General features: G+C 39.5%; 1 protein-coding gene across 10 annotated transcripts in view; it reads right to left on the bottom strand.

Moving 5' to 3' along the window:
• Positions 1-25,283, bottom strand: part of CACNB2 (calcium voltage-gated channel auxiliary subunit beta 2) — a 269,351-nt gene that overhangs the window by 72,507 nt on the left and 171,561 nt on the right. For 8 of the 10 annotated variants that reach the window (XM_049799176.1, XM_049799177.1, XM_049799168.1 and 5 more), the window contains one exon: positions 21,527-21,646. In XM_049799176.1, coding sequence (XP_049655133.1) covers positions 21,527-21,646 — 120 coding nt within the window. Of the gene's footprint in view, positions 1-21,526; positions 21,647-22,486; positions 22,583-25,283 lie in introns of those variants that run through there. The other 2 variants (XM_049799170.1, XM_049799171.1) reach the window with 1 other exon arrangement.

Raw genomic sequence — 25,283 nt, 5'->3', positions numbered from 1 at the left:
AACGCAGCAGTGAGGAGTAACAGGCACAGGATGAAGGCAGAGGCCCTGAACGAGCCTGGAGGCCCAAGGGCTAGAAGCAACTTGTCTAGTGGTCTATGGCCATCGAACGAACGCAACTTTGGGCACTGTGACTAAAACCAGTCTTCGGGGTAAAAAGAGAACAAAGAACCAGTATCGGCACATGTAAAGCATACCACCTACCACACCTTTCGTTGTAATGTGGAATTACAGCCCAACGCAAGCCCCAAAGCACACGGGCAAACAGGTAAGAACAACCCCAAATGGACTGTATATGGAAGAGGAAGAAACCACCAGTATCAGCACTGTGCTCCTCCCAGTAGAGGGTGCTGATGACTCACCGCACCCCCACCCTAATCACAACAGCTGCCACTGACCTTAGGACTCAGCAGTGCAGTGGGGAAAAAAAGGGTAGATAATTAGGAAGTTTGCGTACATGTCCTTCTAACTGCATATAATTTTAAACTATTGAAATTGGAATAACAATAGTTCTTTGATTAAACTAACAATAAATTCTTGGCTTTATTCCATATAGAGTGCTTCCTTTTGTCTATAATGGCCTTATGAGTCAAAACCTGGTAATAATTCAACCAACTACTTCCCAAAATGTCAATCCCCCCAAATCAAACATGCTGCTGTTAAGAAGCGAAAAGTAAAATTTGTCTCATTTTTCCTACAGATCACAACAGAGAAAGCTCAAACGTATTTGCCTCCTCAAAAAAATGCATGTTGTTAGCTAAACTTAGCTGCATAAACGGACAGCATTAAATGACTGTTCTTTTCCACATCACTCAAATTATTTGCTTTGAAGTTGTCCAAGGAGCATCCAGCCAAATCTTTTCAGTATCGTATTTCTCCTATCTTTATTCTACTCTTTTCAACATTCAAGACTCACAAATGCATTCATTTTTTATTACTACAACTAATAAATAAACCAAACCCAAAGTTCACTGGGGTTATACTTACGTTTTTCTGTTGTACGGAGAAAACTGCATTTGTAGAAATGTGGGCTAACATTGAAAAAGCTATACGTTTTAAAGCAAACTACTAAAAGCAAAGATAAAGCAACTCCACCACAAACAGACCCAACCATTCACACATCTCTTAAGCTATACTTGTGTACTGTTTTCTTTTATAAAAAGTTCAAGTTTGAAATGCTGTTCTTCCAAGCACGTATCACATTGCAGTTAAACTTCTCCTTGGTCTCCTGAAATTTCAAACCAAGCAACATCATAAAAATAAGGCAAAACTTGTAACAAATTCTGCCCGTGCAGGACTATAAATCAGATTTTCACTTGGATTTTTTTCTCCTGTGCATGCTCATACATCTGGAAAGGAAAACAGTAAGAGGAATCTTTTGGGTGACATATTGTTCAGTTTTACATTGCCAAGAGCTATTTTTAGCTCCTGAAAGTACCAAACGTTCTTGAACAGAATAATAAAAGATAAAGCCACATCCAAAATTCAAGAGGCAAATACTGTCTCTGTCTTCATCCTTTCCACGTATAATGCTGAGAGCTATAAAATCAGAGTCCCTCAAAAATTAATCTTTGCAAATTCTCTACTTCAGCACAGCAAATAGTCCTTTCAGAGCTCTTGATAGGCAGGCTAGTGCTGACCACTATGTGAACTTACAGAACATGCTTGCTGGTTAGAGTGAAGGAAGGCAGTTAACTTTGCAAGCTGAGAGACCCAACTGTATATCAGACATGAAAACATGAAACATGTATCGCACTGTTATTTAGTCATGTTGAAAGGGATATCTATAAAAATATAGTTGACGTATGAACAGTTTAAAAACTCCCATTCCACTAGATTTGCTATTACTGCACCTACTTTTCTGTGGAAAGACAATATTCCTCCCTCAATAAAAAAAATATACATATATAAGCAAAGAAAGCAGGGCAAGGGAAACACTAATAGGAAAGCACATGCAACAGACATGGCTGAAGTGGCATTATTTGCAATGGTAAATTGAACTTTAAAAATATTAGAAATGTAAACTTACCTGTGATTTTTCACCAGTCTAAAAGACCATTGTCATTGAAAAGCTATCAACTACAGAGATGTCCTTTTCCATTTAATAGACATGTAGACTACTTCATTTACCGATAACTGCACATATCTCATAGTCTTTGTTATCATAACACACAAACTGGACAGGAAGAAATGTTTCGACCTTAAGCAAGAAAGCAAGCAAACAAAGCATCAAGTAGCAACAGCAATAGTACTCTCATACTGTGGACCAGTGGTCATCTTCAAGGAACGGAAGAACATCTGACATATTGGAAGATTACTTAAAAAGTTACTTAACTGCCAAAAAAATACAAAAATAAATAATACCAGTCAAAAATAGATAATACCAGTAGAAATCTATTAACAGCCTCTAAACCTTGAAGAAGCTACCAACTTCTTGATAGCTGATTTTGAACACACTATCAACCATGTTTTAAGTTATGATGAGAAAGAGGTGCCAAAAATCAGGACCACTGGGCTTTCATGGTTTGGGGGCTTCAGTGCTTTAGCCTGAGAGATTAATTTAACCTACACTGCAAGCAATATCACCACAGTCATCATCAACTCAATGTCTTAAAGATGCACAGAACAGCTACAAGTGTGTGTGTGTATGGTAACTTGTATGCTATCATGCAAGAGGTTTTTTTATCTTGAAAATCTGGCTTTGTAGAAAAGAAACCCACCACAACTCACCACATTTACATAATAGATTGAGATAAGACCTGCAGGATGACCAGAAAATGGTATCTGAGGTACTACAACAGAAGTTAATGGTTTTCAGACTGTATTTCTATAGACTGAAAGATGGGGGAGTACTGAACGTCACAAGAAAAATACTACAGCATTTTTAAAATGCAGTGAGGAATGAGGGAACTATGAAAAGTTCGTATCTGAAACCCATGAGAAACAAGTCTTTAAGGACCAGGAAGCAGAATTCTTGTGCAGTGGATAGGCAGGAATTACGAGCACTGGTCACCCTGGCTTTACCAAAGTTATGACAAGTTCACTTAAAAGTCTCCACTGAATCCATCATATATGTTGTGCTAGACCAGATCATTCATGCAAACTAGCTAACATACCTTATCTGGAAAAAAAAATAAATCAAAACAAACCACACCAAAAACCTAAAACTAAACAGAAGAACTCCAGATACATTCAAAAAATGGAACATGAAATCAGAGATCATAATGTATAATTGTGTTAACTGTTCAGCAGCAGCAAGCCATGCATGCTAAGGAAGGAGTAGCAAAGAGATCTAGGTAGTGAAGGAAAATGTAAAAAAGAACCTAATTTAAAAAAAATGCGAACAGGGGAAATAACAAGAGAAAGAAAGAAGCAGCAATCATTGCAATCATTACAAAGCCTGAGCCCAAAAGACTGCTTCACTGACATCATGTTTGGTCAGCATAGTGTCCAGATCCTAAAGCTGTACACAAGTCTTGACTAAATCAAATCAGGTACTTTTTTCCCCCCACTTTATTTCAACAGATTATTCATCAAGCAAAAGTCTGTGTCCTAAAACAAAGGTGAGAGCGTGTTCTATAAAGACATGGAAATAGATCCTAATTGTGATCTATAAAATATTATGAAACACCAGGGAAAATCTTTACTACATCCAGAGAATTCAGCACTAAATCAAGTTAGAGCCATCTTGGCCGGGGTGGGTGTTGGGGGAAGTTTCATGCCTTGAGAGGGAATCCAGACAAGTGAAAAAAGTTGCATTATATCTGAGACATTTACTGACTACATTTACAGTCTGTTTTTCTCTTACGCTATAAAATGGAAGTTGTCATTTATTCCACGTGAATTCAGATGCCTTTTCACACAGGACACCACACAGGTGTGATTTGACAATCTGCTAGTTGAAACATGAGTGGCCACTTTTAAAATATTTAAGACTTGCTATTTGAAAATAATCTAAGTTTATGTACATACAGACACACAATTTTAACTCCAGAGATATGTGTCCATCTTTTTGAAATATGAGCCATATATTAAGTATGACTACTTTTCACAGGTTAAAAACAGCCTCTGGACAAAAGACATTCTGAATTTAGAGAAAATGTTGATGACTGTTACAGAAAGGCAAGCGGAATGGGTTAAATGCCCAATTTATGATGAGAATATAAAAAAACCCACCAGAGAACTCTCAATAAATCATAGAAGTGTGCATTTGGAAAGAATTCACACATTCAATGATCTCTCTTCTCACTGCTGGCAAAAGGAAGAAAGTTCCTGCTCTGTCTCAAGGCAGCTTAATACATTCGTTGTGAATTTTACCCAACTTGCTGACGGATTGGCAAACACGTGAATGCAGGCAGTTAAGAAAGACCCCAGCAACTAGACTAGACATGAAAGGTAGATGATGTGTGCTGTCTACACAGTTGGTTTTATTTGCGCAGATGAGGAGCCAAATACTGGTGATGAAGGAATTTCTGAAAAGGAGGTCATATCCTTCCCCTTATAATTTCCTCTCTCCTCTTTAAACTCAACACAGAGGCAGCTCTCAAGATTTGCAAAAATTACATTTTCTTACTGTGATGATTGGTGCCTCTTTTTCACATGTGGCAGGCAGCAGCTCGCAGTCCCTCCTCACCCCCTGCATCACTACCTGCCTGCAGAGATGCTCCAGCTGGGCATGGAGGAAGGGAGCAGTCTGCCTGGGACTTAATGCACCTTATCACCATGGCTAACAAGGAGAAATTGAGGAAAAGGGGAGAGAAGTATTAGAAATCTGAAGAGAATAAACAGGCCAGGTAAAATATATACCAAGATAGAGAAAAGTAGTGTAAACCCACTACCAAACAGAGCTATTTCACTTGTTGTCATGGTTTAACCCCAGCCAGTAAGCAAGCACCACGCAGCCACTCGCTCGCTCTCCCCACAACCAGTGGGATGGGGAAGAGAATCGGAAGGAAAAAGGTAAAACTCATGGGTTAAGAATACTTTAATAGGACAGAAAGGAAGAAAATAATAATGATAATAATAAAATGACAATAATAATAATAAAAGGATTGGAATATACAGAACAAGTGATGCACAATGCAATTGCTCACCACTTGCTGACCGATGCCCAGTTAGCTCCCGAGCAGCGATCTGCCCCCCCAGGCCAACTCCCCCCAGTTTATACACTGGGCATGACATTCCATGGCATAGAATACCCCTTTGGCCAGTTTGGGTCAGGTGCCCTGGCTGTGTCCTGTGCCAACTTCTTGTGCCCCTCCAGCTTTCTCGCTGGCTGGGCATGAGAAGCTGAAAAATCCTTGACTTTAGGCTAAACACTACTGAGCAACAACTGAAAACATCAGTGTGTTATCAACATTCTTCTCATACTGAATCCAGAACATAACACTATACCACCTACTAGAAAGAAAACTAAATCTATCCCAGCCAAAACCAGGACAGTTGTCCTACAAACAAGACATTGATTTGGATGTAATCCTGTGTTGTAATGAAATCTGGACTACCCCTGCATTTTAGAAAATTAGGACGAGTCAGTTTATGTCTACATATAAATTAGCTATCCCCTCTATAAAGTACCTGTTTGGGAAATACAGAGGTGAGAAGAATGGCCCTGGATCAGATGTCATGTACTGATTATTTATGAAGTAAAGCAGAAGTCTTTTAAAATGTACTTTCAAGGGTACTTTAATAATGAAGTTGAACTCTAATTCAGAATCATCTTAAGGCCACAGTTTTATGCATGCTTTCAATTCTTTTCAGCAAACATTCTCACCAAAATTAAATGCTGTCTTCCCCTGACCCCCAAATTACGTTTCTTACTCTTGCGCAGCCTCTCTGCTCATCCCAAACCACAATTTGGATGTCAATGGTGTGAACAGGATCACAAAACTGATACTGCTTGTACCTATTTTTTCTCATTAGGTTACATGCAAGTCTAATAGTTCTCAGTTTTATTTCACCATGCAGTCACATAAAAACTTTTCCAGCAAGTGGGCTGGACCACAGCATTCATCTTTAGAAAATACTGCATAAAGTTTACAGCATTAACTGATGAGGGAAGTCCAATAAAAAACTAAAATAACTGCAAATTAATTCTGCTTATGAACAAGTTTAAATACAATATATTTGGAATATGTTTCATTTTCAAATGTACACTTTATTTGGTTGTTGATTTCATGCTTTTTTGAGTAATTGTGGGATAAAAGCACTTTGCTTCATCGACTACATTTTGACTTAAAGTTAAAAAAATTTCTTTCACTATTTAATGTGCAGAAATTTGCTGCAGCCTGCTAACAAACAGACAGACTTCTTTCACAGTCAGTGCAGGCTCATTTCTTTACCTGTATCTATTATTTGCATACATACATTATACATGTAATAAGTGCCTGCTTTGATAGACATTCTAAACTGTTCAGAGTAATTTTGAAAAATTGGAAAAGCCTATCTGCTAACTTCTACTTTAACTAGGCTAAATATAACGACTAAGCCCAGGCTTGAATACAGAATTCATATTAGAATTTAAACACTCAACAGTAAACAAAATGTGTTACTCAAAACTGGCTTTCTGCATATGCAACCTACCACCTCACAACTTTCGGGAAAGTAGGAGTGAATTAAGGCCCATTTAATACTCGACAGATTTATTTTTTTTTTCAGTTCTAGAATTACACTAAAATATGCTTCTGCTATTTTTCTGAATTTGACTCTGAGATGAAATAATAATTTAAACAGGATGTATGTGTTACTAAATAGACCTGGTAAATTTGCTTTGTAATTAAGTTGCTCCAAGGAATTCTCCCTCTAATGGGGCTGAAAGCAGGTCTCAAAGCAGCTGGCTGGGAGCACGACAGTGTCAGTATGGGTCTTAAGCATCATCTGCTGGCCATGGCTGGCTTTTTGCATGCTAGTCTGAGTTGGCTTTTAGCAAGGTTGTTAAATCTTTGAGCTGCTGGTCAGGGAGTGGAAACAATTTAAATTTTTTCCATCTTTAAAAGCAGACTCAAGGAGAATCTGATGTTAAAGCTTCTGTTGGTCACCCCAGGGAGGGGGACACTGAGGAAGCGTGTGTTGGGGCTCAGAAGTGAAGAGAAGACAAGAAAAAGATCAGAAACATCTGCAGAACATTCAACGACGATTTGTGAGATTTTATCCCCTCTGTCCCCTTCCAAAATGACACAACTTTCTGTAAACACGTAGTGCCTCAGACAACATGCAGTGAACCATAAGTATTCGGTACACCTGCAGACAAAGTCAAACAAGAATCTGGCATTGGAAGACACCATAGATACAGCTCAACAAAAACTATCGTACAACATAGGTGAACCTACAGTCATGCAAACAGGTCTACTTGCTCTGAAAAACTGAAACAAAGCAAACATGTAAAGCAAACGTTTGTGAAGGATGAGCAAGGCACAACTGTTAATACCTTCCATTACAAGTGCATTTTATCCAACAGAGATGTGACAGAGGCAGTGGCTGGTTTACTCTAGTTATTTTAACTATGTTTTCTACTTTTATTATCCTCTCTTTTTTATGAAGGTCACCCAAAATCAGTACATGTTTCAGTCTCACTGGAGACAGCTGATATTGAAAGGGCTGTGAAATAGCCAAAGTGTAGAAAGAGTCTGAGCTTCAACAGAGCTCTGGGACACCCTGAAACACCACTGACCACCACACCCAGCAGTCTCTTTAATATGACAGAGTGATCGATGCATTGTAGCAGAGATGCTTACTGGTATAATACAGTGTTTAGTATTTATCATTTGGCATTTTACAAATAATTAGAGAAGCCTTACCCTCCACACATCAAATTTCTTTGGGTGTTATTCAACTCACTGCTAAATTCGACAGTGTTATGCAAGAACATGTGCGTCCCCCACCTCTGCAAAAGGTTTCTCTCCTGTGCATACTTGATACTGATTTCACACAGGGCCCAGCATTTGCTAAAGCTGTTTCTGTCCTTAATATAGTTAAAGCAACACACAGCAGCTGCTCAACGGTTGCTAAAAGAAATCATGCACTTAATTTGCTGGGTCTTCAACCATTTATCTTCCTTTTACTGTACTAAAGACCTCACACTTTACTAAAGATCTCAAACCTTATATAAAATGTGAAGAACCTAAGTCAAAAGGAGTACTGAATGTATTGAAAATGTAACTTAAAGCTTCTTTATTTGAAGAAAATTCTACTACAATGATGAGAAGTAAAAAAAAAAATAAAATCAACTTTTAAGGTTTAGAATTCTTCAGTAAGTGACAAAATTCTACAAAAACATATTTTGACTCTCTTGAAAGGAATATGTGTGATTAGACTGCTTAATTAAATTTATATCCTTTGACCAAGGTAAACTTGGGGTCTTAGACCTTGAGTAGCTGCTTAATTTACTAGTTAAATTCAAACAGTATGTTCTGAACTCCCCCAAGATGTTAGAAGACATTATATTCTATTTCCATTCAAAGTTCTTCCACTGAAAAAAGAGCATCAACAGATTTCAGTAATGTGATAAGCCCTCCTTCCCCTTTCATCTCCACTTAAAATTTCAGCTTTGTTAAACATGTAAAAGAAAGAAAAAAGGTCAGGACATTCAAAGTAGATAAATTGTTTCTGCCAACATATTCAATAGATAATATTCTATTTTATCCAAGCAGAATGGCTTCATAAGACGACTGAAAAAAACCTGGAGCAAGAGAAACAAATTTAACTCCTTGCTATAAATCAAGAGAAATGGTGTCCAACCTGGGTCTCCCATATTTCTCATAAGTGCTTAGGTATTTCTTAGCCCTGAATTGGAAGAGGGATCAGTATGTGAACTTTTCTCCAGCTGTATTAATGCCACATAAATCCTTGTGTGTACTTTGTCACTTGGTTTCTTTTACTTCCACTTAAAATATTCAAAACAAAAGCATTAAGTTCAGCAGGGACAAGAATTGTTTGTGGGTTTTGACGTGGAGGTTCTTGAGTTAGCTGTGGTTTATAGAAATTCCTGAAAATAAATGAGTTTATTGACGAAAATCAAGACTTCTTTTTCAGAGCTTTTGAAAAGAATCAGCATAGTATTTTTTTTATAACGTCTAGAGCTTGATGCTATCATTATGTGGATAAACACAATCTGAACAGACAGTATCATTGCAATACTGCCATTGAATACTCTATATAAGAACCTAAATGAACTATCTCACAAAACAACCATATGCTTTCTGCAGCATCTCAAAGAAATGGATTTAGGACTTGAAGTTATTTTGGTTTGTAAACATGCATAAGAAACTTGACAGTATCAGTAAGGCATTAATTTTTTATTGCTTTTCAAAAAGAGAAGTGTCTCTGTGCTCAGAATTAATAAAATGTTTACTATTCATACACATATGATGAATTTTAGTTTCATACAAACATCTGAGAATAGGATACAGCTATGGCATATTTAGTAGCCTTTCCCCTCTGCAATTCCAGGCTCTCATAAAGGAGTTTGCTGTAGTGGGCATGGTTGATTACATGTAGTGGGGGTTTTTTGTGACAAAAGACCACTGTGGTGAGAGCTTCAAATCAGGATTAAAACATACAGAGAGAATCCGTGGGAAGTCATGCACAAGGACAGACATTCATGGTGCCTAGAATTAATGATCATAGCTTCAAGAACCCAGTGATAAATAAAACATAGAAAAAGGTATAAAAAAATGTCTTTGTGATGACAGGAAAGATGCATACAGGATGATATTGATATTTGGTGTTCCACCTGTTGAATTATGCTTGTCTTCGTTCCCATCTGAGTGTGCAACAGTCCTGCAGTAATAGCAGAGGCTATAGCTCATGAATGTAAGGGAATTGCTGTAAGACACACTGAAGTTCAAAGAGAAAATGCAGGTTTACTTCTGTGGTAACACAACTACCCAGCGGATTGCACAAGGCAAAATTTCTAGCCTGAATTTGCCAGGGGCATTCAGGAAGAAATATTGAAACATGTCATTTTTGAGACAAAAATAAGATCTCCTCAATTCATGACGGAGTGAAGCAGATAAAGCAAATACATTGCTTTATGCCCTTTTGTGTCATGCTCCTTTTCCTGGGATTAAGTAACAAGAGTGTAGACATGTCCCTGCTCACACCATACAACTTCGGAAGGAAAGCCCTGAAGAGCAATCAAATTCACTTGCAACTGATGAACAACCAACAGCATGTGCTGCTGCACCAGAAACTAGGATCAGCAGTAGGTTAAGTGCAAGATCGTACCCCAGACAAGAGAAGATGTATTTCTCAACTGAAAAGAGTACACACGTACTTTTTTAGTCTTGTAGTATGGAGCACTCTGTCTCCATCCACATCGCCATGCCACAGCACACTGTCTGCCTATGAGGCTGCACCACCCTCACCGTGGTTAACTGACCTGGCTTAGAAATAACCCTACCTAAATAAATGAACTGAGCAGCTGTGCATGGAAACTTCTTAAACTAATGCTTTGGAGCCAAAGCCACTGCCATGAAACCAAACTGCCAGAGAGACACAGCACAATCAAAAGGTGTGAGAGAAAGACTGTCAAATCTGAGAAATGCAAGGTAAAAGTTGAGTCTTTCCAACCTGCTCAAGAATATCAACATTCAACCCCCTGTATCTCCTCCTTCCCACCAGATTTTCTTCAAGAATCACAGAACAAGGCTGCGTGAATCAATCCCCATTACATCTGTCCCTTTCCAAAACCCTTTTGCCCCGTTTACCCTTCCCTAACCTCCCCTGGTCCTCAGGCCTCTACCTCAATCACGGGCTTTCAAGAGAAACTCTCGGTTTGAGAGCTTTCCTTGGAGATTTTAACGAGCACTGAGCCTAATGCCAAGACAAGCTCTTGCTCTGGAAGGCAAACAGCAAGGATACGGTTACATGCTGGGTGATTTAATCTCGTGATTTTATGCTGAGTCGAGTTTAAAACTAGGAGTAAGGCATCTTCCCCTTTCTGAGGAACGAGTAAGGGTTTCAACTGCATTTGAGTTCACACATACACAGCAGCCATGTACACCAGCACAGCTCCACGGCTTTATCCTCACAAGGGGGAAGCACCCATCTCCTTTGTCACAAGCTGCTGGAGTTACCTGTGTCCCCAGGTCACTGCCAGCTGAGCGGGGACAGGCACTGGAAACACTCCACCACCACCACCTCCTCCTCCTCCTCCTCCTCCTCCTCCTCCTCCTCTTCCTCCTCCTCCTCCTCCTCCTCCTCCTCACCTTCCTGTCAGGGAACCTAACGTCACATCCATCCCTGTGCCTGCAGCAGACAGCTCCAGCGCCGGCCGGGCAGCAAGAGAAGGCAGGCCCACGCTCAGTCCCCACCAGACCAGGTTCACTGGACGCACCGGGGTTACTATGAAGGCAGAAAATAACAAGCAGTACAGCTGAGCACTTCCATGGCGGCTCTGTGATACATCTCAGCTGGGTTAAACTACCAGGAAGCACCAGAGGAGAAGGCAAGGAAACTTGTACTGCGGGGGTGTCACACGTGCCTCGCTGCAAAAAGGCAATAAAGGGTCAAAATAATCAAAGAGCTGGGATAAATGTAGTAAGTTCTCTTACAGCTCCTCTGGGAAGGACACTTTCAGCTGTAATTTGACTGCTGCTAAAAGTCAGAAATACATTTGCCTTTCCAATTACTGCCATTTATTACTGCTGATTATGAAAAGCAATGTGCACGGCTGATTTGCAAGATGGCAGGTACTCAGCGTTTCTTCTCATTTTTATTTCAGTCAGGAAGCTTTTCTCTTATGACAAACAGGTGATCGGGAGCTGTAGTAACCCCAAGTGCTTTGTGTCTATTTTACCGCAAGTGAAATACTAGAATCCAACAACTTTTTAAAACTCAGTTTTCAAATAATTGGCAGAAAGGATGGAGCCAAAAAACAGCGGGTGCATCTCTTCTCATTTCAACAATCTGACATCTCCAGTCAAAATAATCAAAGCAGCTGCAGTCTGATCCTTCATCTTCCCTTTCAAGACATTTTTCCCTTCCCTTTTCCTCCCCTCACTGAAGAAGGATGACTTGCAGATCAATAACACAAGTATATTTGCACAATAAAAACCCAGACCCTGCTTTCCATACCTGTCAAGTGCAGCTCTGTTCAAAATACTGAAAATAAGGCATCAGTTTTCAAATTGGATTTTGGATTCTAGATATAATAAACAACAAATCACCTTGAAAATAGATACCTACCTGATAAGATTCCCAAAATGAGAATAAAGGTCAGTCTTGTTGATATGTATTTTAGTCACATATTTATCTTACATATTTTATTTTACCATCAATGTACTATCATGCTTTTCCAAGAACAAAAATGTACAAATTTTACACTCGTAAGCCAAAATAGGTTAAGCTGTTAGCACAGAAAGATCATTTTATAAGAGTCAGAAAGCTGGGAAAATTTTATTTCACCAAACATTCCAAGAAGCAAGAACTTCTAAGCATAATCAAATGAGAAGTTCACATTTTAATGCCCATTATTGGAGACAACCAAAAGAATAAACAAAAAAAGAAGTAATATAACAATTACAGTACGCTAAAATTACCCAAATATGGACAGGGAGGAGACTAAGCAAAGTAAAGTTGGAGATAGTAAAGAAAAAGAAAATGGGAGAAACCCTTGGATTCTCTCCAGCAGTATTAACCTGAATTGTCTGCACAGTTGTATCGCTTGACATTGTATCACTTTTTAAAACTTAGGTACCATTTGCATGTGTCTTGCCACCAATATATTGGGATTTAAATACAAAGTCCTGAATGCAATCATCATCTTTATCTGTTTAGCAAGGAAGAGAAGGATTTTTAAGAAAAATAACTGCAAGAAGTAATATTTCAGTGGTACTATCTCATCTAAAGCTAGAGAAACTTATAAGTTAAGATTTCATATCAGATCCAATAAAAGTATTTGATTGCCTGCTTACTTGCTATTAAAGCTGAACTTGTTCAATCAAGTAAGTAAAAAATAAAACTAGGTGGTTGTAAACGTTGTATGACTAAAATCCACTGGTGACATTTACATCACAAAAACGGAGGGAGAAGGGTAAATAGTTATCCATACTTTCAAAAAGGACAAATGCCTGTTTAATCTTTGATAATTTCTGGCAGCCTAAAATGTATCTCAGCATATACATTTCACCTCAGGACTGATTATTTTAAAGGTATAAAATAGAGGGTTTATGCACTGCATATTCTGTATCATATTGAATTTGGGAGTAGAACCCAGGTAATTATGAAATGCTGGAGGAAAATGTCAGTGCAGGATTGGAAGTTAAATTTACAGAGGAAGTGTTCAGTGGTTTCTGTAGGCTCCACAAGTGAATGTCAGGGGCAGTTCAAGCTAAGTTTTTTGCTCTAGGATGTGCACTGGCTTTATTTAGAATAAAGAAGAAAAGATGGCAGGGACACAATCAGAAAAGCATCAGTGAGGGTCTCTCTGAATCTTCAGTTTTAATTAATTCCTCTCATACTATGAATTATGCAGAATCCAGACATTCTTCATAGTTCAAGCTCAGTTTTGCACTTAAAATGTTCCTAACCTGGGAACACAGAGTATCTTCTCCTGAGGTATCACAGGTTTACTTTGGGCTCCTACTGATTTTTCTTGAGTTTTATACTACCAGTGACTAGATTATGTAACTAATATTAGATTTTCCAAAGGAAATGCTTTTGAATTGGCATCTAACATCAGTCTAATTTTGTACCAGAGCACTCTACTGCTACCTATAGATAGAGCTCATTGGCATCTTACATTAAATGTTATAAAACAAGTTGCAATTATGAAAAAAACCCCAATCATTTTTGAAGCTTCCTTCCATTACTTTTTCTTTCCAATTAAGTATAAAACCAGAACTACAGATACCTGTTTTTTCTTTTTTCTTCCTTCCTGTGCTTTTGGGAGAGTGGTTTAGTGAGAAGGGAGGGGATTCAGACCCTTGCCAAGGACTCAAGAACCATGTCTGGGGCTTTGTTTTCATTGCAGATGACAAGTACTTCCCTGCATAATAACACACATCAGCCAGGTGTCCGCTCTAACAGAAATCAGGTTAGTTCCTGAACTGGGTAGAAAATAGCTACTTCGGTACAACAGCAGAAAGCATAATGGTTTTGTTGTGCAAACTAGTCTTTCTCCAAGCCACTGCACCACATCACGTGGACCAGTGTTAGCTGGGGCACCTCTGCAAGGTGAGCCACTGTTGCCTGCACCGACGTCCTTACTCCATCGCATTCCTGCTTCCAAAAAGCCCATGGCAGTCCGCTATCAGGTCTGACCACAGGATAACTTTGTTCTCTGATAAAACCCTTCTATTTCCTCACAAGTTAATTCTTTGGTACAACAGTTCTCCCTGAGTACAAAATAAACACTTTACAATGGGAAGTTACCAGCTGTAGAACATAAATGGCCAGTTCAAGTCACCAGTGCTAGTTATCTAATACATGCAGATATATATACAAATATAAATCCATATACACACATAGATGTGTATATGGATATATATATAATGCGTACAGAAGCACACACAGATATAAACACAGGTCCAGATCCACAGACATTTAAAACCCTTTATTTTACTGAACTCAAGAATAACTAAGAGTCCTAATGCTTGTATAAACCTGAATCAGTAGTCCCTACCTTGAAAACATTTTACGAGTACATGTTTAATTTTAGAAAAATAAAAGATTTTAAAAAAGATAAACCCCCAAAAAATCTCCAGACAGATTCTACATTAAGCTGGATTTGAAATGGGAAATATACATCAATCACTTAGGAGTAGGAAAGATAGAATTATGTAAATTATTCCAAAATAGATACTACAGATGCAAAAAGCTCAGCATTTACCTTAAGATGATTACAAACATTTTAGCTACCTTTAACAATGGTCTGTGCCCTGAAATCCTATTTTCCCCTCTGTTGTTGAATCAGTATTCTCTTCTAAGTAAAAAGACGTATGCTAAGCACTTAAAAACCCACGGCACTCGGATAGCTGGACCAGCTGCTGAGAAAAGTGGGGGTCTGGGCTACAGCATACTGTCTCGCATGTTAGCAGAAGTAAATCAGACCCTATAAAACTCAAGAAAGTCAATGAACCAGGTCATATATGTCTTAACTGGGAATTGCTTAGGGCGACCAGCAGCACCTACCTCTGTCTAACATCAGCCAAAGAGCTCACCTTTGTGCCAGCCTGAGCAGCCTGCAAAGGCGTACCTTAATTCCTCCTTTCCCAGGGTCCGTCAACCACGCTCCCCCCCCGCCAGTCACAGAGAGCAACCCCAAAGCCACTTCTCGCCCTGTCGTACGATTCCCACGCCCCTCTGCAGCCCCCGCTGACCCCCACACCAGCACCGGACCCGACACCCGCACCCATCGGCCACCACCGCCCCAGCCGCAGCGAGGGCTGGCCCGAGCACGCTTACTCTGCCGCCTGGCTCAGCAGCCACAGGTAGGAGGTAGCATGCGGCCGTCACCACGTACAACTGGCCAGCAACAGGCAGGTGAGAGTTTGGGAACCTCTGCGGGAACCTCTGCAGAGCCAACCACGCAGCAGAGGCTGACAGCTAGCAGGCTGTCTCTGCCACCGAGACCCGAGGGAGGAGGAGCAGAAAAAGGGCCAGATGAGGATTTAAGATGCACGCGGGTGTTTGCACCTGGCTTACAACGCTTACTTTGGTTAAAATATTTCTGCAACGCTTCTTTTAATAAAGAACTGATTTAGTTTTACAAAAAGTAACAGCTGTATTGCCATGCTTTATACCGTAATTTAACCATACAGGTGAGGCCAGAGCAAAGGAAGGAAAAAGGAAGCAAGCAGGCGCATGTCAAAGCAGCAGCTGAGAGCAGGCAGAAGAGCTATGCTTGTCCTCAAGACTTTTTCTCAGTATTGTGTCTCTATTCCTCGGAGACAATTCATCTCTTAATGGCGATTATTTGAAGGATGGCAGGATACAAAAGGATCTATCTACGGTTAGGTATCTAAATTTAGGCTGTGTTAATAGCCCTTCCTCCACTCTTTTTTCTACTCACACCCAAGAAGCAAAAGAGGAAAGGATACTTACGAAACAGATTTGATCACTCCACAATCACAGTATGAACGGGAGATGACAAATGTTTTTTTTAATTAGAGAGGGTACTATTTCTGGAGCATCTGATTCCAGGTTACACGAGACCCTGCTGGAAGAAACAATTCCAGCCGCCAAACAATGCAGCCCAACAGTGAGAAGAGATAAACCGTTCAGGAAAATAAACAACATAATGACAGGTACTAGCATAGAACAAGTGTATATACACTTAAATTGAAGACAAAATAGGTCATGAATATAAACAAGAAAAAACTATAGGTCACAGACAGCAGTATAAAGGGAGCTGCTTTACGTCCCAATGTTGCAGTCCTAGGAAAAAGCAGCAGAAATGAAAGAAGGAAATGAAGAAAAAGAGTATCTGTAACCTGATTTGAGTAGATCCAGCAATGCAGAACTCGCCTGCAGCTAAGCAACAACCAGATTTGCAACCGTACTTTTGGATCAACAACTCATTTATTTCCAGCTAGACCACTGTGCCAGCTCCCATGTAATCCCAGCAACTCTGACATGCAACATTAGCTATCTAAATGATAACATGCAGTGGAATTATTCTAAAACAAACGGGCAAATGAGAAGAAATCAATGAAAAAAAATATTACCATACACAACAGCTAACACAAAGTGCTACCCCATGTTGCTACGGCTTTGGGTGCTGTTCAGCAATGTTCTTGTAATTCAGAGAAAATAGAGTCTCCGTGATGGAGCGAGCTGACACAATATAAGGACACACATCAAGGTGATGGGCACTTCTGGTCTGTCAAAAATGCTATTGCAGCTTAACTAGACATACCTTAACTAGCTTTGCAGCTGCCTGCTAGCAGCATGGGGTCATTCAGAGACTGTGAAACCTGTCTGAGAGTGAATAAATACTTAAATAACTAGTCTTGGCACACTGCACTGGATAATTACATCTGACAATCTTTTTCATGCCTTCAGCCTTGCAGGGATATGTAGGCATTATCCCAGCCTGCTACACGTTTCAGAGCTGTGGTCCCCAACCCATGCACAGAGGCAATGCATTACGCTTACGACATTGCATTATTACTCACAGTCACAAAGCCATCACCACTACAACAACGCACATCAAGAAACCAAAACACGACAGCTTATATTATTGCCTAAGAGCCAGCAAAGGGATGCCTGGTATCAAAATTTCAGTGGTTCACCATCTGAACGTAAAAATTATTTAAATGGCATTTTAAACTATGACTATGGATAGTTCAAGTTTTAACAAACTCCTCAATGGATGCTAGCAGAAAAGCACTAGGTGGAGTGCAAACAAAACATTGCTCAGAGGAATTGAGTTTTCCTGTTACGGACACAGTTACCGACTTCTGGAAGGCCATGATCTGACTTTGACAGCCATTTAAGAAGTTCAGGACCAAAGGGTGCTGAGAGCAATCCTTAACAGAACACAAAGAGCATAGGGCTGTCCCTTAGTCCCAGGCTGGAAACAGAAACTGGATTATTAACTGGCACTTTTCAGTATCCAATGTGTTAGAAATAACTGAAAAAAATTATTCTGTTTTCCAAAATGCTGAAAATTCTATAGATCTCATTTGAAAATTGTCGCTACATAAGGAGCGCTAAAGCCATGGAAGAAAAAAAAGAGGCAAAATCTAAAAATTTGAAGACAGGAGACTGAAGAGAAGAAAGAAGTTACTCTTGCAGAAGAGAAGAAAGAGGTTTACAGACCACCTGATTGTATTTAAGTCAAAAAATAGTTCATAAAATATGATGTGCTTGAGGCAAAATAAATCAAGGGAATATTTGAATTGATTTTACGAGCATCGGAGAGGGCCAAAAATCATTATTGAAGTCCCCCTTCTTATGCACAAACGTTAGCTCATTGAGTACTGAATTTAAAGGTCTCACTAATACTCGTATCTCACAGTTTTCCTTTGATCTCATCCCTCTCACTTGGTGCAATATTTTAAGGGATAATTAACCAAATACTTGCAAGGAATGGACAAAAAAAAATCTTTACTTACTATCATTTATTTTTAATCCTTACTCTTCAAAACTAAAAAGCTTTTTTTCTGTAGAAATGCAATTTTAAAAACATTAACACTAAAAGCAAATAATGTCATCGGGCTTCTTATTTATTTTTTGGCTTGTGAATGCTTAAGATTCATGTTTTTATGGAAATATGAAATTCAGTAAAATACCAGTACAAGCCCTTAGATTTGGGCATTGTTAGCACGCCCTACTCAGCCACAACACAGGTCGTCTTTATCCTAGAGATAGCCACATGCTACGGGCTATGAGGAGGATACCAAGGAAATCTTCAATACCTTGAAATAGGTTTTTTCTGTTTAAAACAAAACAAAAAACAACCTTTCCGCATTTGCATTGCTAAACCGTTCTAACCAAAACCATTTCATCTCCGCTTTAACAGCTTCATTTAAGATTTGTTTCCCTTGGGATTAGCTGTTGGCCTGCAGGTAGCCTCATCAGTTGCCTCTTAATTTTCCATCGCTGGATGACTCCAAACATGCGCCCGTGGCCCCACCTTCCTTACAGTAAGTCACATGCCAAAGTGAGTCAGCAAAATATGCTTAACCATTTTCCAGAGAGGCAATGCTTGTATAAAATAAATAAATAAATAAAACCAGCCAGAATGTGTGTTTTCTTACGAGCTTTTTTGTTTTTATTTTCCCTGTTTGGATACGTATCAGATATATATATTATACTCTGGCTTCATGTTACACAAACACTTAGAATCCATAAAAATCCAAACTTAAAAACCTTAAAATCCTCCTAACAATTTGCCATTGTGTGCTTTATTACTATATTTTTCTCTTCAGTTTAAGGTGTTTTCCCTAGCTGTAAGGAAGGAAAATGGATGTCATTAAACTGTTTTCATTAAGTGCGTGACACAGTTCAACAATTTTTTTTTCTACCCTTAATTCACTATCATTTTCCCTCCACCACTGCATTATTCATGTATGTCATCCTCTTCTAATTCCTGTGACAAATACAATTCTAATGACTTTATTTAGGATCAACACTTCCACTCACAATATTAAAAGGGAAAAAGTTAAAGCAGCTGCATCACTTGCTCTGCCTGATAGCCGGTCAGGGCGAAGGCAAGGCAGCCGTGGAGAGCAGGCAGTAAAACCTGCTGCCTGTGGGAAACGGGTCTGGGTCCACACAGGAGCCAGGCAGTACCAACAGAAGTTACCACTTCAGTAATTTTCCTGTGTTTCGGGGAGGTGAAGTACTGAATCACCAATAAAGGCAGAAAAGCACACCCTGACATATTTTAGATCTACCGGGCTAGGTTTAATTTACATAGTTTTAAACATTTATTTCAAATGTAAGCACCAAATGCATGTAACATTTTATTTGATATTATTAATTTAGATATTACACTACTATAGCCACTACATAAAACTATTTCCGTACATTACAGCCTGGAACAATTTTTAACATTTGGCTCGAAAAACAAAACTGCTAATGAAGTTCCAGCTTTAATCCATTTTAAAGCACAAATGATTTAAATAATTCATTTTGTGTTTTCTATATGGCTGGAATTACCCATTGTTGTAGCAGGTTGATTTTGGCAGTGCCTTTGCTACTTTGACTGTTCACAAGTTGTCTTACAGTCTCAGACGGTGTCAGACCTAGAGACTATATCTTATGCCAGCTGGAGTGAGAACATTGCTTTGCTGTATAGAAATACAGTTTTAAAAAGTCAGGGTCTGCTAGTAGTTTCTCTACAAACTACAATGGCAGCTGTGTTAGAGGTCATGAATATTACATAAGGGCTGTCCATGCATTCAAGCCAGCATCAGTAAGCCAAATTCCCATAGCAACACTCGCATAGATTTACTCATCGCTAAGAGATGCATCAGTTCAGCAGCAAGTGCTGTACTGCTACCCTGATTAGTCTGCAAGATATTATTACTTCAACTCTTAAAGATTGTGCATTTACTGATAAAATTCAACACTTCACCTGAATTTCAGCACAGCCTTTATCATCTTTCTTAAGAGCAAAGAAATCTCACACTAGCAAAAAGCAACCCTGATAAAACTGAACCTCCTGATTACAATCAGCAACATCTCTCAGATACAAGGTGGAAGGGAAGAAGCGGGCTGCTTCTGTGGCATTTCTGCTATACTGATCCCAGGACAGCAGGACCTGACTTCAAAGGGATGTTCAGGATCTCTCGGCAAGTTCCAGCATCTTATTAAAAAGCTGCTTTAGGAGCTCTTAGTAGTCAACAATTACATTTTTCAAAAAAACATCTTTGGCTTCCCTGTTCCAAGCTTTCTAGCTCGATGAAGCTGTCTGCTTCTGCATTATAGTACTGTGTTATTTATGGAGCTGGTGCCCGCCATACCATCAGGTGTACAGCACAATGATCTGAACTCCCGAATTTCTGAGGAACCCTTGTAAAACAGGTGGCGTAAATGGGCAGAGGCAAAGCTAGCAGCGGAAAAGGAAACAGAATGGAAGACGGAAGGGAGATAAGGAAATAAAAAACAAGGCAAAATGGAGGAGGGGAGTCGGAGAGAAAGTGAGAGAGGAATGCAGATCAGGTAGATCTGAGGAAGGATCTCAATACTGTCTTTAAATATTTAAATATAAAATATGAAAATGGAAAACGGAACATGGAAAACAGTAATACGCTGAGATCTGGCAGATAGCATACAAAAAAGAAAACCTGGAACAAAGTGATAGATGAATAATAAAAAAAGAAGATGAGTACGATTTTTGCAGGTGCAACAGTATTTAAAGATACAGCATGGATGAAAGAAAAACAAGCCCATAACTTTTCACTGCTAAAACCCTCACAGTCCTAAATGCGTCTCACAGAAAATATATAAACACACAGCAAGAACCTAAAGCTCATTTAGTATTTCCTACTAAATTGTCACTACCTGCCAGGAGTATGGAGATAGAAGGAGAAATCTTAACAAGTCCTAGAGTGTATTACTCATGGGGTCATTTAACACACAAACTGTAAAGAAAGTCAGTGAAGTCTTCAGGAGTAAAAGACCTTTGTAACAGAATGTCCTTATTTACATGTGACTTGTACAGACCGAGCCTTCATTGAAGGAAGATAAATAGGATGTTTGAGGGCTGATTTCTATAAGTGTAAGTTTTGAGTGCCACAGCAATTCATGGACAAACTTTCACAAACATCTCCCATAAGAACTCAAAGCTTTGACACTATACACTGCAATAAATGTGCATATTCAATAAAAGAAGAAATGCACACATTTAAATAAGATTGTTCTGAAATACAGAAGCCAATCAAGTGCCCTTTACGGAAAACTGATTCTAACTGATTTTTCCTGGAAAATATATTTTCTACTGCTGTCTGGAAAATCTTTATAAGAGATCTTATGCTATATGTTAACACATTAAAAACATTTGTACCAGTAATGGATGAGATGACAGTCCTTCAAAGCTGAACATTTTATGAGTCTGTGACATGAAACACCACCTTACCTTTGCTTTTTCCAGCTGTGCCTGGGCCTGTCGCTCTGCCTCTCTCCGCACTGCTTCCCTGTCTTCTTCCAGAGATACATCTGAATCGGATGGACGGCTGGTGTAGGAGTCCGCCGAACCCTGCACAAGACAAGGAAAAATAATGTCACAAGTTGTTTCAGTGTTCAAAAAAAAAAAAAAAAAGTAGAAGTGGTTATGCACCTTGCCTTTTCTCTTACTTCTGTATCCCTGAAAAGAGAATAAGTGCCCAAATGGGAAAGTCACTTAGAAAAATTTTGGCTAGGTAAATGTTTTCTTCTGGAGACTTTCCAAAAGTGCAGGTGCCTTCCCCAGTGTTTTATTTCCTGCACTATCCCCGTGCTCTTATTTGTGTGCTTTTCAGCAAGCAGAGCCAGTTGCTCTGTAGAGTTACAGCAGTGGTGCAGTGCAGGGCTGAAGGACACACAGCAGCTTCAAGGATGGCTCCATAAAAATTAAAACTCTAAACAGTGACAGTATTAATTAGCAAGGAAACAGACTTTTTATAATCAAAATGCAAATTTAGTATCAATAATCACCACTACACAATATCACTGCTAACAGATTTAACCTCTGCTATCCGTTTTTATTTTAGGGCAACCTCTTTACCTGACACACTTTCCCCATCAGAACTGCAAATGGCTCGTATCCATCTCTGCCCTTCAGCAAAACATGCAAATGACCACAAATCAACTTCCAACTAATAAAATCCGTCTGGACTCAACACATGTCCCTCTATCGCCACAATGGAAGCAGTCACAATGCCAGAACAGCTCTATAAATAATGACAGCTCTGTTTTCCCTCTGCATCTCCCTGCATACAAAATAGAGTTCTACTAATTCAATCAGAATGAAAACAACTGTCCTCTCCTCACCGTCTTTTTTTCTCTCCCTCTCTGCAATACGTATAATATATGCTGATAATGAAAACGTAGGGCTTACACAGATATCAGAATTCTTCAGACGTCCTCCTTTGGCTCTTTTCAGAAGCCTGATCCAGGTGGCCTTCATTAGCCAGACAGCTCAGTTATTGTCCGCAGCTGCAGCGCCCGGCACTGATCTCATAAAACATGTGCACACTGAGCACCGCAGAATCACTGCTCCTTTCCTATCCATGCTCTGCTGTGAGAGCCTTCCTTCTCTTCCCTCTGCCTTTCAAGCTTGTAGCCTCACTGTTTCCAAGTATTCTACTGCAATTAAATTATCAAATTTTCTCATGCCAGTTAAAAAAAAAAAAAAAAAAAAAAATCAAAAAAAATCCCCAAAAATCCACACCACCTCCAAAAATCTCAACCTGAATGATAAAAACGTAAAATAAACCAGACTTCAGGTAAATGTTGTGAGAGATGCTTCAGTTGATCATAAACTGCGATCGATCACAGAAAAATACCTAGGGCTTTTTCCTTTCTGTTTTGGGGGGCGGATTTGGCTGTTAAAAATAGTGCTTAGAAGAGAACCTTTTAAAATCCTGTGCAAAATGTATTCAGTGACATTTGCAAGTGCAAAGTTCATTTCATCTCTTCCTAGATTGGCTGGGGGTGGGGTAACAGGCTGTTCATATCACTGGGCATGCTCCATATGTGCAGCCTTTTACGCAGATGCTCACATCACACCAGGTTGTTAGCCTATGCCAAATTGCCATTTTACATCTCAAGGGTAAACAGCTGGAAAACGCAAGGTCCCTGTGAAACTGGAAGAGCTGGTACAGCGTCTCGTTCCCGTCATGTATGTCTGCTGTGAGCCACGTTTCCCTTGGATGCTCGGTTCTGTCACGCAGCGCTTCCCTCCGCTGCAAAGCGCTGAGCTCCACTCCGAGCTCTCTTACAAAAAACGTAAATCCAAAATTACGCCTGTTGAGCAGGAACTTAACCCCTTAGTCGCTGCTTATATTTTCCTGACATTAGCAGAGGAAAGAAGCAAAGAATAACGGCAACAGACCACTTAACACAAAAATATTAGATCCTAATATGGCAAAAGCCAAACAAAACACTGAATTTCTGTATTCTGCTTTTCAGAGTCACCCTCTTTCCTTTCATAAACTGACAGGGGAATAACATACTAAGGCATGGTTTTCTAGGGCATTTATGATTGACTGACAGACAGGCAACATTCCAGCTGAGAAAGATCACTGTAGCTTACTGCAGCTCCTGCCTTTGATATAAATTCACAGTTACGAGAAAAACAGAGAATAGAGATTTACAGCTGAGAACAGTGGTCATGCACATGTCATAGTATGTCAGCATCTCCCAAGAAGGACCGAATCCTGCCATGGTTTGTGTCTGCATAACAACAAAATTGCCCAATCACAAGTGATGCGGCAGCCTACACTAACCACTATTAGAGCAAACACTGAACTGACAGTTTAAAATAAAGGTAAATTTTAACTCTCCAAATGTTTTTTGTTTGGTTTTTTTTTCTTTCCTGAAGCCCGTAACAGTTACAGAATAGAGTTTAATAAGCTGTCTTTGAACTGACCAAAAGAAAATTATTCTCCAAGGGATATTTTGCTTACAGGAGTCCAGACACATCTGCTATGTTATAGTGATCTTCCAAAAACTAAAACGCCTACTGAGCTAAAGCAAAAGAAGCAGAAAAGAAAAGAAATACACTCAAACTTCTGTTGACTTTTTCAAAAAATCTTGTCCGTTAAGAAAATACCCAGAGGCCCTGTAACCTCCCCAGAGCCTTTCAAATTTGGCTATTCTTTAAAATTTCCCTTTGCCGCAACTTCTGACACAGCTCCCCGATGGAAACAGTGGCAACAGACGAGCATCAACAAGCAGACAGAAGTTTAGAGTTTAAATCCTATTATGGTTGACACAACAGTGGCCTGTGGTCAAAACTCTTGACGTTGTCACAGCATTAATGAAAGCTGAGACTGTGATGAACTCCCCCACAGAGTCCCAGCCCCCAGGACACTCTGGGGTCCCTCAACACTCAACCCCCTTCAGAAAGGGCACATCCAAACCCTTCCCCACCAGCGCTGCAGTTCCTCCGTGCCACTCTGCCCGCAAGTGAGGCACAGTGTCATAAACCAACCCCAAAGCAACACTACCTTTCAATAAAACAAACAAACCAGCCATTAAGCCTGGCATGGCAATCGCACAACGGCCACTACGGGTGTTAGCTTTCTACAGCACTTCCGCAGTGAACACGTCATATTTTCCACTGACCAAGTGGCATGGCTTCACTTTTACTATTGTTCATTCTGCTGTCCAGACTGGGTGCTGCCCAACTGATCCTCACCCTATTAAAAAAAAAAAAGTCATGAAGCACAGAAACATAACTGCTATCTCTCCTAAGGGGGCAAAATGCCTTTTGGGTCAGGCCTGAATCGCTGAAATTGGAATTCCATCTTCCAGGCCACAGAGATTATTTACAGAGCTGGTCATGTCTTGTGTTGGCCACAGTCCCAATACACATCCAAAAAATCATAATGATTCAGTTCATTTTAATTATATTGACAAATCACATGAATCAAACTCAACATTACATTTATTTTCCCAGTGGGACGGACATGGTCATGTAAATTTTCTGTGGAAAGCAGAAGTTGGGAACTTCTTCACTTCTTGAATATGGAAAACAACCTCAAAGCCTGACATCAGGGCAATCCAGGAAAAGGGGGTGCATACAATTACCATTAATTCATTTTATAAACTACTGACTATTTTTTTTAATTATTTTTTATTATTTTTATTATTTTATTTAAGAATGTATTAAACCACTTTAAGATTAAAAA

This window comes from Accipiter gentilis, chromosome 4, assembly GCF_929443795.1.
Source record: "Accipiter gentilis chromosome 4, bAccGen1.1, whole genome shotgun sequence".
Taxonomy (NCBI): domain Eukaryota; kingdom Metazoa; phylum Chordata; class Aves; order Accipitriformes; family Accipitridae; genus Astur; species Astur gentilis.
Note: the sequence above shows the minus strand (reverse complement) of the source record. Positions and strands in the feature narration are given on the sequence as shown.